This window comes from Palaemon carinicauda, chromosome 30 (genome assembly GCF_036898095.1).
Source record: "Palaemon carinicauda isolate YSFRI2023 chromosome 30, ASM3689809v2, whole genome shotgun sequence".
In the NCBI taxonomy this organism is placed as follows: Eukaryota; Metazoa; Arthropoda; class Malacostraca; order Decapoda; family Palaemonidae; genus Palaemon; species Palaemon carinicauda.
In genome coordinates this window covers 90,783,059-90,799,426 of record NC_090754.1, presented here as the reverse complement: position 1 = coordinate 90,799,426, position 16,368 = coordinate 90,783,059, and the positions used below count along the sequence as shown (strand labels likewise).

Sequence of the window (16,368 nt, the reverse complement as noted above, 5' to 3'; positions counted from 1 at the left end):
TAAGCCCTAATCGACAAGAGCTCTTGCTTGGTCCGGATTTACCTGTTCCTGTGCCGGGGCTACATGATCGTCACTTGTTAATACTCCTGCAGGAGTTTAGCTAGTGGTTCTGCGTGATCAAGAATTAAAAGTCACCACAAGGACTGGATGAGGAACGCTGGATGATGAGAGATGAGACTAACGAATACGGCGGAGAAGAATCGCAGCTGATCCCAACCTACGCACTACCTCATCGTCTCACTCCGACGGGCTAGAAAAAGATATGGACGAATCCAAAAACCTTTTTGTCACACCGTGCAGAAGAGACCATTCACGGGAATACCTAACTTGTGAACGAGAAAGGTGCTTCCCCTTGAAAAAGGCAGGACAATGCTTAGGACTTTGCTAACCCTCGGCAGGCTAAGGTTGAGGGAGAGCGTCATCATCAGCGGTCTGGCGAGCATGACCAAGATCAAGTTCTGGGTCGGCCACATTTAGCCTTCCCGCCTTAGTACTTCGAGAAGTGCTAGTACGAACCTGCATTTCCACAAGTGCTGAGGCCACGTGCAAACGGTGACACTGCAGGAGAGGACAGAACCAGATCAGGACACTAGAGACTACCAGTGCAATACCTTCAGTCTCCGGGAGAATGACCGAGGTCAACCTCTGAGGAGGCCAATGTGCACTTCCTCTGTGCCACTAGCTGAATCAACTCCAGGAGATCTTCCTTGGATGGAGAACCAGCGATCCCTAAGGAAGGCCAAAGACAGTCAAAGGTTTTAACAGTAGAGACAGTATCCCCTCTCAACCATGCCAAAAGCAAAAGTAACGATAGAACACAGGTGTGTGCGCGAGTGGGGTAGCCGGTTCTAACCCCTGCTAACTAGCAGTGGGTAGTTATACCTTGAGTCTAGTCTTCCATCTTCGCCAATAATATATTCCTTATAAGGAGCAAAGAGTCTGTACAGTATTTAGTGATGGAACAAATGGAGCCTTGAGGCCATAACGATAAAATGAGTAAACACAAATACATGTATAAACTTCATGGAATCAAATGTTCTGCAACTTTTTACAAACCTACCTGCATTGTATAAGTTTTTCCAGACCCTGTAACTCCATATGCAAAGAGCAGGCCATTTTTCCCTCGTAAAAGATCCGACACCAGTGGTTTGGCAACCATATTGAATAGGTCCTTCTGAGATGTTGTGGGTCCAAATACACGCTGAAATTTGTATTCTTGCTCTTTAGCATTTCCATTACGGAAAGCAAAAGACGTAACAGGCGGGGAAAGCTAAAAAAAAAAAAAAATCAATAAATAAATAAAATAACATGAAAACTTAAACAATATGATATGCATAAGGTAAATAAACATACTTTTATCTTAGGGCATATTTCAAAGGTAATTTGTATTTTTCTTAGCTATACAAACCAGTCCATTAAAATAGGGATTTCTTCAGCGGGGTTGGAACGGCTACTGAATCTTTTAACAAAATAAAGTGGTGTGAGTAAAGCCCAGCCCACCAGTAACTAAAGGAAACTAAAAAATCTTTAAAGTAATTTCTTCAAGTCATTTGATCAAAAACTTTTTTATATATTAGCAAAAATCATGATTAAAAAAAAAAATTCTCCACCAATATGACATCAATTGTTTTGAAAATCTTACCATCAAAACTTCTTTATAAATTGAATAATTCTGTGAGACAGATCTTTTATTTTCTTCTTTCAATGAATTTTTTTCTTAATTTTATTTGTCTAGACGTACAATATTCATGGAAAAGAGGAAAAAGGAAAATAAAAATTCTGTAATACAAGTGTGGGATTTTTATTCCTCTTTTCAATTATATCTTTCTCTCTAAAATCGAGCAATAAATAAGTGAGAAAAATGTACCCAAGTGTGAATAAGTGTTTTTGAGTTATGAGCTCCCAAAGATTTGCCACAAATTTTTGCTTCTTTTCTTAAAGAAATCAAGATATCACAAATTTTTAAGTAATTTGTATTTTTCCTAACATACTTACCTAGAACTACTTTCTTAGGAGTTACTGGTAACTCTTTCCCAACTGACCAGAATTTTGTGTAGTTTACCCTATTCCCATTTTCTATGGGTGACCCAGGCGGAGTGGTACGCGCCCTGGGGCGACCCGGGGTCGGAGAGCATGCTAGCTCAGGTCGTGCTCCTCAGTACATTTCGTTGCAAAAAGGGTTCTCCTCAATCCTGCAGGACCCTCGGGGAAGGATGGGCGGGCCATAACCCGAAAGTAGTTCTAGGTAAGTATGTTAGGAAAAATACAAATTACTTAAAAATTTGTGATTTGTTCCAACACAGAGTACTTGGCTAGAACTACTTTCTTAGGAGACTTAAACTTTAGGAGGTGGGAGTGTCCTGCAGGGACTAGGGTCTGAAGGTTGGGAGCACGAGCGGGCGAAAAAAGGGAACCTAGAAAGGGAAACTAGGTACCGATGACCCCCTACTAGAAAACAGAATGAAAATAGGGGAAACTACCCAAAAAACTAACTTGGTGTCTAATTGGTTTACCTCTGTACCATTACTTCTGAGACGTATTTCTTGCTGAAGACGTATATCCTGGCCGCCAGGGCCTCTTGAATCACGGCCACGCCGGGGATTAAGGGCCAGGGGAAGGATGATAAGGGGAAAGGTAAGGGATGAACCTGTGTCTCTTGGCTTACCGCCCCCGGTTTCCCTGGGGCCATGACCTTAAATCTTTTGCAGGGCTGATATGACTTGGCCAAGGGCGAACCCGTCCAAGGATTTCCTAGAACAGTCCTTCAGGTAATGTTCCGTGAAAGTGGACTGTCTAGACCAGGTACCCGCTTTCAGGATTTGGATCACGGCCATGTTCTTCTCAAACGCTAGGGAGGTGCCTAGACCCCTAATATCATGAGGCTTTGGTCTGCCTGGGAGAGGGGTTCCCGAAGCATCGTAAGCTCTCTTGATCACCTGCCGCAACCAAAAGGAGATTGAGTTCTTGGAGACTGGTTTCTTCACCTGACCGGTCGAGACGAATAAACTCTTGAACTCAGGTCGGAGTCTGGAAGTCCTTTCAAGGTATTTTCTTACTGCTCTGACCGGGCATAAGAGTAAGTCTTTAGGGTTGTCCGACCGAGGGATCGCTGGGACCGAAAAGCCCTCGAACCGAGGGTCCCAACAAGCTGGGTTCTGCGTTTTGGCCACAAAGTTAGGGACGAACTTAAACGAGGCCTCACGCCATCCTTTTGAGTGTGAGACCTCGTACGATAATCCGTGCAACTCACTAACCCTCTTCGCCGAAGCCAGGGCTAAGAGGAAGACCGTTTTGAGGGTGAGCTCCTTATCCAGGATGTCCTTGAGGGGCTCAAAGGGCGGTTCTGACAGGGCTTTGAGTACTATGGCTAGTCCCGCTGCGGTACCCTCACCTCCTGTGGGGGGCAAGACTGCTCAAAGCTCCTGATGAGCATCGAGATGTGACGGGAGGCTGCCAAGTCAATGCCCTTCAGGAGGAAGACTTGATCTAATGCTGCCCTCACTCCTTTTATTGCTGGAATGGAAGAGCCCAGATTGTCCCTGAGATACACCAGGAAGTCCGCCACGTCGTGGATCGAGGCCCCCAAGGGTTTGATATTCCGGGAAGCGCACCATTTCGAGAAGACAGCCCATTTCGCTTGGTAGACAGCGATAGAGGAACGCCTTAAGTAACCCGACATCCTCGTCGCGGTCCTCGATGAGAATCCATCTTTCTTCAGAAGCCGCTCGATAACCTCCACGCGTGAAGGCGGGGGGGACCGAGGGTTTTCGTGAAACCTTTGGAAGTGGGGCTGACGAAGAAGGTCTGGCCTGTCCGGGAGCGGCCAAGGAGGAAGAAGGGCCAGTTCTTTTAGGTCTGCGAACCGCTCCCTCTCCGGCCACCAAGGCGCGATCAAAGTCATCTGAAGGTTGGCTGTTGTTCTTACTCTGTTGAGGACTTGTCGTATCATTCCGAAGGGGGGGAAGGCGTACACATCGAGGCCGTCCCAAGGGTGTTGGAAGGCGTCCTCGAACGCCGCTGACGGATCTGGGACTGGAGAACAGAACACGGGGAGTTGGGCGTTCAGACGTGTGGCGAAAAGGTCTACTACTGGGGAGCCCCACTTCAGTATGACATACTGAGCTATCCTTGGGTGTAGAGTCCACTCTGACCCTATTACCTGGCCTATTCTGCTGAAGCCGTCCGCCAGGACGTTCTTCTTTCCCGGGATGAACCTTGCTGTGAACTCGATCCCTTCTTCTGCCGCCCATTCTAGAAGTTCTGTCGATAACGCGCATAGTTCTTTCGACTTTAGACCCCCTTTCTTCTTTACGTAGGCTACTACTGTGGCGTTGTCGCACATCAATGCCTCTGTATTCCCCCGGAGGAGATGAACGAATTCTTGACTCGCCCTCAGCACAGCCATCATCTCAAGCACGTTTATGTGGTACTTTGCTTCATCGCTCGACCATTTTCCCTTTGTCAATTGGTCGAGTAGGTGAGGCCCCCAACCTTCCTTCGACGCATCCGTAAACAATAGGACTTCCGGAGGGTCGGGTGCGAAGGGCATCCCCATCTCGGTGTTCATCCTGTCGTGCCACCACTGCAAGACTACCTTCGTTTCTGGGGAGACCGGAACCAGTTTGTGGGGATTTCTCCCCTGGGTCCAGTGTTCCTTCAGGTTCCACTGCACCGCTTGTAGTTTGAGTCTCCCTTGTGGCACTAACTTTTCTAAGGACACTAGGTGGCCCAGCAACCTCTGCCAATCCTTGGCCCTCCTGGGTTGGTCCAACAGAAAGGGTTGCAGAACTCGCTCCAGGTTCTCCAATCTCTCCAACAAGGGGAAGGCTCTCACTAGTCGTGTGTCCAAGACCATTCCCAAGTAGGTCATCCTGGTGGAGGGAATCAGTTGGGACTTCTCTAAGTTGACTATGATGCCCAACTCCTTGCAGAGACGAAGTAACTTCGCGCCCTGCTCCTTCAATACTTCCTTTGAGGCTGAAAGAAGCAACCAATCGTCTAGGTATCGGATCAGACGGATGCCCTGCTCGTGTGCCCATACGGAGACCGTCGTGAAGACTCTTGTAAACACCTGAGGAGCCGTCCACAGTCCGAAGCAAAGGGTCTTGAATTGTAGCACCCGGGAATCCCATTTTATCCTGAGAAATTTCCTGCTGGAGGGGTGGACGGGGATTTGGAAGTAGGCATCCTTGAGATCCAGGGATATCATGAAGTCCCCTTCCCTCAAGGCGGCCAACACTGTCTTTGCAGTGTCCATCTTGAACTCTGTTTTCGCCACAAACTTGTTGAGGGCCGACAGGTCTATTACTGGCCTCCAACCCCCTGTCGCCTTCTCCACCAGGAAGAGCCTGCTGTAGAACCCGGGCCGGGCTCTTCGACTAGTTCCAACGCTCCCTTGGAGATCATGGACGACACTTGTTCCCGTAGTGCCGCCTGTTTCAAGGGGTCCTTGGGTATCAACCACTCCGCCTGAAGGGCTGGAATGAGCGGGGGAGGTTCTGCTAAGAAGGGTAGTCTGTAACCTTCCCCCAGGATTGTCAGCGTCCAGGGATCCGCACCGTAATCCCGCCATGCTTGCCAAGAGTGTCTGAGGCATCCCCCTACTTGAGGCTCCTGTAGGAGTAGGGGGCCTCGTCTCCTATCTCCTTCTGGAGGGGCGGCCGGACCGACCTCTTCTTGAGTTCCCGAAGGACGGTCTAAAGTTTGACGGAGGTGCTGTGGTACCTCTACGTCCGAAGAAGCCTCTCTTCTAGGTTGGGCAGGGGATGAACGGGAAGGGTGAGGGGCGTCCACGGAGTGCCTCCTGTGAGGTAGGCGTCTCATTGGGGGAGGACTATGGTCTCCCACGTACTTCATCTTCCTCACCCTTCCCATCGTCTCTTCCACTATCTTAAGGGGAAAGATTGCCTCGTCCCAGACCGAGGAATTTCTCAACCTTCTTGCTTCCCGGTCAGGGAGTTTCCTACCCAATTTGCTGAGAATTGTGTCTCTCTTCTTCAGGACCCAATTGGTAGCCTGGGACAGGGATTGATAAGATAAGAATTTAAGGGCTTGGCCCCCTGAGCTAATCAGCTCTCTCAATAAGGCATGGTTTTCTGGTAGGGACAAATCATGAGAGAACTGAAAGCCAACCAACGTGCAGGCCCACCAGTCCAACCAGGAGGACACGTAAACTAAGTCCTGGGCCATGTCCTCCATCATGGAGGTCTCCAAAGGGGAAAAACACACAGGGGCCGTGGATGCTCTGTCTTCAGCGGCACCCTGGTTCAACGTGGTGATGGCCGTCTCCGTTGCGCGGGGTCCTGCCCGACGACCTTCCGGCACGTAAAATCTCTTCTGTGCCCTCAGTCCTGGAAGCAGCTTCGAGGCACTTTGACTCCTAGGGGCGTCCGCCAGGCCGTCCAAGAATTTGTCAATATGCTCCATACCCAGCTTTACGTCAGGAGCTAAGGGTAGAGCTAAGGAGGGCTTCTGCTGTATTGGGTTCTCCACCAGCCTGCTAAGTCCAGAGAGCCAGGTCTGTTCAGTGGTGGGCATGGGCTCATCCAGCCGATGGTGCCGCCTTATGAAGGCCAACACCTTCCGATAGGAGGAGATGTCATCGCATGAGCATTCTCCTCCCTCAACCAGGGCCTCTGTCACCAGTCCCTCCGCACGAGTATCATCGGTGACGGTGGGGGGGTAACGTTAGACAGCTCGTCCAACGTTACCGCCCGTGTCACGGGCGGACCCGCAGAGGCGAAGGTATCCGTCATGGGATTACCTTGCTCTGCGGGTTTCCTCGCATCTGTGGGAATATCCCTGGCCGTAGGGCGCCCTTGGAGCTTAATGAAGTCAACCAAGTGGCCCGTGGCTGGCATAACGCCTTCCACCTGATGGAGCGCCTCCCTCCGCAGAGTAGTGGCAGTGGAGGCCTTTGTCGACTTAGGCGCATCACGGGGAGCTTGGAAAGACCTCTCTTGGTGAAGTTCCCGTCCGTAGAGGGAGAAGGCGGGGCGAGACTGTGAGGACGAGGCTCTAGGGAGCCACCCGGAAGCGGCCGCGGCGACATTAAACAGCTCGCTCCGGGGCACCGTGATGTTCACCCAATCCCTCGACTTACTCCTCTTCGCCTTCTTCTTAGATGGTCTGGACTTCTTCCTATTCTGTCTTGAACGGGAGTGGGACTTCTTCTTTTTCCTGGACCTCTCGCATTTCCTTCTTGAGGACCTGGTATCGTCCTCCGAAGACGATGAATCTGCGGATGAGGAAGACGACGAGGAGGAGAGGGAATCAGCCAAACCACCTGAGACGTCCAATTCCGCAGGGGGAACTCCATGACGATTTTCTGGTGCCGCAGGCTGCAGGAAGACGGGCGGGAGCATCACCGAGGGACGTTCTTCAGGGCGATCCAATGGTCAAACTCTTCTTCTAGCCTGAAGGGTGTTCTAGGGAGATTCCAAACGGCGGGGTCCGAATTCGACGAATGACCTTTCTCGGCATCCCCCCAGCGGCCGAAGTACCTGAAACACATATCCAAGATGCGGGAGAAGAGGTAGTACCTGACTTCCCCCACATAGGTTCTTCAGTAGAGACGGGCCCTGCAGGCACCAGGACCTCGTCTCCCACACACACTCCCGCACCTCCCTCAGGCCCCACACATGCCTGTATCACATCAGTAGATTCCCCCACAGGTAAATCAGACTCCTGGGGAAGGACAATGGGCCGCTTCCCCACAACGGACTTACCTCGTCCCCTACTCTGGGTAGGGGAAGATGGAAGGGAGCCACGTTCCGACGAGGCATCTGGAGACACCAAAGCAGAAGACGCGTTAGCTTTCTTGGGCGATTTCTTCTTCTTAGTCCCATAAAGGACCCACTGGATTTCGCCCCAGGACTCGCACTCCGAGCACGTGGCGGTAGGGGAGCATACCTTGCCCCTACAAGACGAACAACGCGAGTGTGGGTCAACCTCGGGCTTCGAAAGGAAAGCCCCACAAGACTTACCGGCCACAGGCCCAGGGCAACGGCGGGGATGCCCCATAATGAAACACTAACACACCGAGAGACACAGGGACACAAAGGAAAGAGGTAAGAATACGGGTACAGGAACCACGTGGTGTACACAAAGGGTCGCACTGGGTAAGAGAGAGCGTGGCGAGATGTGAATCACGTCGCGACCAGAAACTTACTGAGGAGCACGCTCTCCGACCCCGGGTCGCCTCAGGGCGCGTATCACTCCGCCTGAGGTCACCCATAGAAAATATGAATAGGGTAAACTACACAAAACTCTGGTCGGTTGGGAAAGAGTTACCAGTAACTCCTAAGAAAGTAGTTCTAGGTAAGTACTCTATGTTGGAACAAAATATTATTATGATAACCTTACTTTGTACTTTTATTGTTTATTCCTACATAAACGCACCCTAAACGAGGTATTTAAATGCCGAGTTTACTATTACATTTGGCATAAGGGTATCATGAGTTGCCAGCATCTCCCATTGTTGTCAGAGTTTTAGTTAGGATGTTTCTGCTTTATACTCTTATTCATGTTTCCCTCTCTTCTTAGTACTTTTTTCTTGCTCTCTGCTTACTTTTTGTTCTTTCTATGACCTTAGGTAACATTGGCCCTGGTTTAAAGTTCCCGAAGATGTTGTGGAAACATAATGTATACAGTATACATAAGAACTGCAAGTAAGCAAACGAATGCATTATAACTTCTATACGTCTTTGGAAACTCTGGCTGCTGTTCTCGTAGCTCATAGTTTTCGTTTGCCTACCCTCTACCAATGTCTTCCATTTCTGCCAGACGTACGAGATTTCAAAATATAAGTGAAAAAATAACTATATACAGTATATGCAAAAATAAACACACAAAGACGATTCTGTCAAACTCAGTCATGCAGAGGACACAGTAAAGATGACGTTGACGTCATCATTTAAAGACCGCTAAATCTTCATTATTTGTAAAATTGGCTGAAACTTCTGGAGAGAATGTGCAATATGTTTCTGCATACATAGAAGCAATAAAATTATTTTCAATTTCTGAAAGTGGGTATGTCAAAACACCATGGCGGACGGTCCCTTTAAGTCATAGCCATCTACCCCTCTCTCTCTCTCACATGCCTTTTAGTGTATTGTTTTAAAAGTGTTCAGTGAAATCTCAAAGTTTTGGTGTGACAGATTTTTGTAAACTTAGTATCTATAAAAATGCTCTTAGTTTTTGTAACTGGCCCTGTATCAACATGAAAGGTATTTGTATTGTTAACTGCATGATCCATTGTTTAATGTGTCGGATGCCCAGAGGTTAATTCAAAGGTTAACATCCCCTTCTTCTTTCCCTCCTCCCTCTGCCTCCCTTTCAGAGCTGGCCAGGTTGGGAGCCTTGAGAGGGATGTGCAGGATCAAACCCCTTTGGAGTGAGAAAGCTGCGAGTTTACCAGATCAGGGTCCCAAGAATGATGGGCCTACCTTCTTCACCAATTCCACAGCAATGGCCCTACCAAAAAATTTTGGTGGGGACACACCCCTTGAAAGTTACTGTGCGATGGATCAACAAGTCCTGTGAGGCAGTCCTCAAAAGTGAAGGGGCCAGAATCTTGCCGAACTGGCAAGTGAATGTCAGTGAAGTTTCAGAACCACAGATCAGATCATTCACCAATGCCAATTCGTTGCATGTACAAATGAATGCAAGAACATCCATAAAGGAGCATTCCATGTCTAGGTTCTCCACATCAGCTTGTACTGGGCAAAAGTCCAGTCCCTTCAGGATCAAATCCTGAGTCCTCTCGTACTTTGCAAGTGCTGAGGGCTCAACAGGGGGTTCTCGAGATCTATCCATCTTCCACAAAAATAAGCATTCTTGTCCAAGGACAGTACCAGCACCATAATCAGGGGCTTACAATGGGCCCGGCTAACCCCTGCTGCAATCAACATCAGAGTGAGACAGATCATTGGCACCAACCAAAGTAGAGACAGAAGCAGTAGCTGGTATCCTTTTCTCTGTTAATCCTGGTTGGGGACTGTCCGTGGCCTGTCGCACACCGACTCAAAAGTTGCCAGCTGTATGCAAGCATGTAATGACATCCTCAAAAGATGCGAACTTCTCTATCTATCGAAAAGAAGAGAAAGGAGAAGCGCTCCCACTTCCAGGAAGAAAGGGTAAGGAGAGCAATCAAGCTCCTCCAACATCTGGCTAGCGTACAATGCACAGGACTCTATAAGCCTGGCAACTCAGTTCCATGGCCACGGCCTCAGTCCACATGGAGCTGAATACCGGGAGGGCTATCCATCTCTTCCAGAGACATGATATTGCTAAGAATGTCACGAGACTTCAGGCAGTAAGGGTGAGGGAGAACAATCAAGCTCCTCCAACAGCTGGCTAACAATGTGTACTGCATAGGATCCACTGAGGCTGTGCAACTCTGACTGGCCTGATCCAGGGTGGCAAGGGCCATCCACCTCTCATGAATCAGATAAGATTGCTAAGAATCTCCCGGAACTTCTTGCAATCGGCCTTCCTGAATGAAGATATAGTGCCAAAATCAGAAGGAAAAGAGAAGAAACTAGCAGGGGAAGAAGTTGAGGGGGAAGATCAACAAACTTATTTCTTCATCTTACCAGTCTTTCTCACAGGCTTGAAAAGGAGAGGAGTGAAAGTGTAAGGGATCATTGACAACTTTCCCCAAGGTGAAAGGAACCACAACATTAGGAGTCACTGTCATCGGGGAAGTGTTAAGCACTATCACTTAGTGGAGGCATCGCGGGTATTGGTGTCACTGGCCCAGGGATCACTACAGGAACCACAGTTCCCAGGGTCATATGCACAGGGATGAGTGCTGAACACACTTTCTTGGGCCTCACAGCCACTGGCCTCATTGGCACTGGAGTTTCTGGCACAGAGGCAAGCATTAGGGGACACTTTTAGGCCTCACGGTCATGGGCAACATCGGGAAGCAATGTAGCCTTAGCTACAAGCTCCTTTAAATACTCCATAGAGAGCCTACTTGAAAGTCTTAAAAGATGAGCTAGCTTTCCTTAGGTTAAACTCAACTGTGGCCGTCTACATGGCAACTGGATAGTTCCCGGTGCACACTGGAAGGCAGTGTTCACTGGGAGAACAGCTATCAAACCCAGAAAAACTCACCAATGTAGGTCAGAATTCTCCTGCCTCCTGACATGTACTCCCAGAGACCAAGCTATGAGCATATATGCAAGAGATTCATTCGCCTGCACACACTATTGGCGAGAGAAAAGAGGTATAAAGAAATTGGCCTTTCTTCTCTCAAAAAAATGCTTGCCACTGAATAGGAGGCCATTATCTACACTTCTCTTTAAAATGCAGTGCATGGCTCAATCACCATTTTAGACAGGGCCAGGTTAGATTGTCCACCCATATTCCCAACATTTAAGCATATCCTGTTTCGCCTCTATTAGAAGAGACGAAGCCATCAAGCAACCATTCAAAACTAAAAGAATAAGAAATAATTAACACCCTCAGTTATAGGACACAACGGTACATATGTACTCGTTATTGCTGAAGGTAAAAGTGAAGAGACTTTAATAGCAAAGTGGGTGCCGGGGCTTCTTCCCAGTGCTCACCAGCTGTGATTCTGTGATTAAATTTAACAGTCGTAACAGACCGGTTAAAAACTTTCTATTTCTAAGGACGAAAGGTTTGTATATGTGTAAGAACAAATCCAAGTTCTACATCATCACCTACCTTGACAGTATTTGTATCTACCACAGATACACACGGTTCCTCATCAGGATTTTCTTTGGGACGTATGCGACAAAAAACTTCTACTGGGTCTTGCTCCGTTTTCCTCTCTAGTGTTTTTGGTTTCGGAGGTACCCGAGGTCTTCTAGCCATAGGAGTTCGACTGGAAGAAAATTATTTTCAGATAAGCCACCTCATACACTTGTATATCACCTATGAGTGACAAAATAAAATTCTAAAACGAGTTTGTATTTTTCCTAACTAGAATTATTTCATAAACCATCAATTGTGCCGTAAAATTTAAAAGATGAATGAGCTCTCTACCATGACACGCAGTTTTTCTCACCCGCAGTTCCTAAAATTCCCATTAGATGACATTTTAATCAATTTAGCAGAGCTTTAGTGGCTGACTACTGAACTAATAGGCTTGACACTGGAAATTTTCAGAGCGCTTCTTTTAATCAATCACAATTCAATACTACATTTATAAAATTTGAACAGGGTAATGGGAACTTTAAGCATGGGATGGAGATGCTCATTCTTAGCCTGCGAGACAGATGGCAATGTATCAGTGCAAAGGCGATAAAACTTGTGAACCGTTTTATAATTCTCTTAATCAAAAAATGTTATGGGTTATGAAGTTTATACAAAGTAAGGTGTTTACATCTTATTTGTATAATATTGGACTCCTGGGGTATTACTCTGCTATAGGTTTAAGAATAAGAATACGGCAATGTATGGGGGGTCGCAGAGGGGCGTTAGTCCCCGCGTTAAGGAGAGACACGTCTTGTAGGTAAGGTTAGGTGGGCCCATTGAAGTTAGGCAGTGTTCTACTGTAAAGTTTTGGCAGAACATTCTTTTGTAGTAAAACAGCCACGTCTTATGAACGGTTAGAAAACGGGAAGAAATTCCCGTTTTCTGTGCCCGCGGGATAACCTGGCCGCTGATCTACAAAGGCCCCAGTTAGGTTAGATGGGTAAGTTTAGGTTTAATGTGTTCTTGTGTAAAAGATTTGTAGAACGACTGACACAGGATATATAGGTTCAGTTAGGTTGGGTTTGTGGGGTTACTATGATAGCGACAGTGGTTGGGGGTCGCAGGGGGGTCGTTACCCCCCCCCCCCCCCCCCCCCCCCGTTAAGTCATTAGGAAAGTAAGGACACGGCTTGTAGGTCAGGTTATGGGGGCGAAGTTTGGGATAGTTGTTGTCCAATTTTCTCGGCGTGTCCCCATCAACTACAAAGGCTTGTAGTTGATGGGGACACATCGAGAAAAATGGACAACTACTAACCCAAACTTCGCCCCCATAACCTGACCTACAAGCCGTGTCCTTACTTTCCTAATGACTTAACGGGGGGCTAACGCCCCTCTGCGACCCCCCAACCGTAAGGAAGAACGATTGGGCTAGTAATAAGTAAGATATCGCCCTGTCTCGATAAACTACATATTCACCGCACCGTTCCCATAGCCCAAAGGCAGCTGGCCAAACCTGCCTCGGACAATCAAAAGTCAAAGTTAAGGTCAGTCCACGCGAAATCTTCGGTTTTTCATAAGCAATCACCGATTCAACATTTAACTTACATATTTCGATGATCCCAAAACTGGTCGAAGTAGGATTACCTTAGCTAATTACCAGAATCAGGCGACCCTACCCCTACAACCTTATTTCTAAACGTTTACTAAACCTTCGCCACTTAATAACGAACAAATTTGCATAAAATACGGATACATCCAAAGTAACGGTGATAGAAAAGCGTAAATATAAACTTACTCTGGTTTCATTTTACCGGTATTCCTCGATATAAACACAAAGTTTTGATAACAGATTTCAAATCGCCCACTGTTTATAACTTCTTGATGGACTGGGTATTGGGTTGGCCCAGCGCCAGTGTTACCAAACTTCGCAAATGTATCGTTCTTCGCGACCCAATCCAAAGTCGAATTCATTTTCTAAATTTAATAAACTGAACCTTTATTAATTAATATATTTTGTCATCAAATGTAAAATGTGGCTTATAATGTAGGTCTAGTTATGATTTTGTAAATAATTCCTTAAACTCTTATTGCTCCATTAACCAAATAAATTTAGCTAGCTGATATTAAATCAAAGCATTGCTGTCAGTCAACAAAGCAAATTACCATAAGCTATATAATATGATTAGTAAGTCTGTTGATTAATTTGTGTGTGTTATCATTATTGATAATTGCTATCGCTTTTGTATTTTTTCTTTCTTTTTTTAGAAAACTCAGTACGCATGGAAGCTGGTTTCCATTTGTTTGTTAACTAAATTAATCAGATTACTCATTATTCCATATTTTAACGTAAGTTTTATTAGCTCTGGGAGATAATTTAACCATGGCGATAAACTTGTGTATTGTAAATGAAAGTCTATCCAGAAACTAAGTGACTTCCATGTGTAACTATTATATTTATGAACTTCCGAAATATGTGACGTGAAAATTTAGCATGAAATTCCGAACAATGTTGTGTCATATATTAATTTTATAAAAATCTTGCTATGCGAAGTTAGCAACGCCTGCCAAATTTTGATCACAGACTGAATTAGCATTGACCTGTAGATTTGGCGCTGGCAACAGTGAATACCACACACCTCCCGCCCACCCCCGGGGCCGACAAACGAGACTTTGTGAGAGAAGAAGTTGTCAAAGTCCAACACTATTTACGGAAGTTATTTCCGCGCGTCTTTTACTTTTGAGTCTGGGTGTGGGTCACAAGTCAAAGACGAGCTGAGGAAATATTTAAACAGCAAAAGGACAACATCTTATGGGGGTTAATAACACAACCAGGAATATGCCAGACTGTTTAGACCTGAGGTGAAATAAGATCTAGAAAACCGTCAATATAGAATGATATTGGGGGCATCCTTGCAGAAACATGAATATGGCCAGTGTCTTGAAGAATAAAAGATAAAATATTAAGGCTCTTAAATAACATCATAAACTCTGATGAAAAGCAACTAGTCGAGAAATCAAGAAAAGAATTATGGAATAGATAGAAGAAAGGAAGAAAGGCAATCTATGTAATAAAGGCAAGATTAAATTTGCTCAAGCTTAAAGAAAATTTCAGGGGAAGGTACACAGATGATGTGTGTGGCCTATGCAAAGATGAAGAGAGATTAGTTTACCAAACATTTAACTGGGTTCCACAAGATGCTAGCAGACTTGGAAGACCTAGGCTTACATGGCTGAGGAATATGAAGCGAGAAGTATTGATTTATAAGGTTCAAGATAATGACGTCTGGCGAAATCTAAACGAGGCCCTTTGCGTTAATAGAACTTCAGGTCGAACTAAATACCGAATGGTTATTTTGTATTTAAATAATACCAGTTAGTAAAATTGTTGTGCTAAGGATAAATAATTAATGAAATTTAATCATCAAATTTACTATAAAAAAAAATTTACTTCAAATCAGTAGGGAAAGGCCCGTGCCAACAACATGAGTTGGCATCCAAATAATAATAATAATAATAATAATAATAATAATAATAATAATAATAATAATAATAATAATAATAATAATAATAATAATAATAATAATAATAAGGAAGTGGGAACTATGGGGAAAGGACGAGCACCACTGGACACAATCCAATTTACAGCTCAAAGGCAGGTACTCGGGATGGGAAAGAACAAGGAAATAGAGAGAAAGAGAAGCACAGGAGAAGAACAAAAGAGAGGGGCAGACCCTCTTGCGATATTAAGGAATAGGTATTATCATTTCAGTTCGCCTACGGCATCCAATCAGCAACCACACAATAGCTGAATAAATATTTCGTGAATGTGCGAGAACTAACTATATTATACACGTTCGTCACCCCTAGACAAACTTTTGGAATGAACCAATTAAAACTTTATCGTGAGAAGTAATGTAGGCCTATATAGTTGTATCTTAAGGCATGTTAGCAGGAAAAGAAAGGTAATATAACGTTACAACGCGTAGTTATTGTTGGTGGGTTCACTCGAAATTAAAACAGGTAAGTTGCTCTGGAAAATAAATAATATAAATTTGGAAGTAAAATAAATTCCATCTCAAATCTTTGATGTAGACCCTCAATTATGATAAATTCGTAAACCATGTCTAATATAATTTTTATTTCAATGCCGTAATTACTGATTATTTGGCAAAAGGTGCAAACTCGAATAAAAGGAAAATTTTAACAAATAACTTTATTAAATGTTACAAGAAATAAACTGATTTCCTCAATAAAATCCGATTAGATTAGCTCCTCTCAAATAAAAAAATTAAAAGTATTTTCCTGTAATCATTTGATATACAGAAACCCTTGCATCTCCTCCATTTAACTCGTGGCGCCTCTGTTTGGCTTAGGTCTACAGAGTAGACTACAAAACTCCTTGTTCTCTCTAAGCTTTTCTAGCTTGTCGATTACCATTTGTAACCTTGGGACTTTAATTTCCTCTGCAATCGTCTTCTGAAAAAGATAATTCAAGTCTTCCAGATGTTCAATCTTGGTCGACAGCCGATCCTTGAACTTTAGAACACCTTCGGCCGCAAGTCTTAAAAAAGACAAGTTATCGTGACCCGATGCATAGTCGCCGCTGAAACCGAAGTCTATCACCGTCGGGGTCATATCTTTGTTCAGCAGGATGTTCGTACCGTTGAGGTCGTAATGTCCGAATCCACGTTGATGTATC

At 45.5% G+C, this 16,368-nt stretch overlaps 2 protein-coding genes across 3 annotated transcripts in view; both read right to left on the bottom strand.

The window, feature by feature from the left end:
• Window positions 1-13,572, bottom strand: part of LOC137623348 (kinesin-like protein KIF23) — a 180,855-nt gene extending 167,283 nt beyond the window's left edge. For both annotated transcript variants that reach the window (XM_068354170.1, XM_068354171.1), the window contains exons 1-3: window positions 13,465-13,572; window positions 11,698-11,857; window positions 1,061-1,270 (exon numbers count right to left, since the gene is read on the bottom strand). In XM_068354170.1, the coding sequence (XP_068210271.1) occupies window positions 1,061-1,270; window positions 11,698-11,857; window positions 13,465-13,475 (381 nt within the window). In that variant the 5' untranslated portion in view covers window positions 13,476-13,572. The remainder of the gene's footprint in view (window positions 1-1,060; window positions 1,271-11,697; window positions 11,858-13,464) is intronic.
• A 2,347-nt stretch (window positions 13,573-15,919) lies between these two features.
• The window catches only part of LOC137623862 (uncharacterized), a 1,338-nt gene continuing 889 nt past the window's right edge, over window positions 15,920-16,368 (bottom strand). The window contains exon 1 of the mRNA XM_068354671.1: window positions 15,920-16,368. This exon is cut by the window's right edge and continues 889 nt beyond it. Within this exon, the coding sequence (XP_068210772.1) occupies window positions 16,014-16,368 (355 nt within the window). The 3' untranslated portion in view covers window positions 15,920-16,013.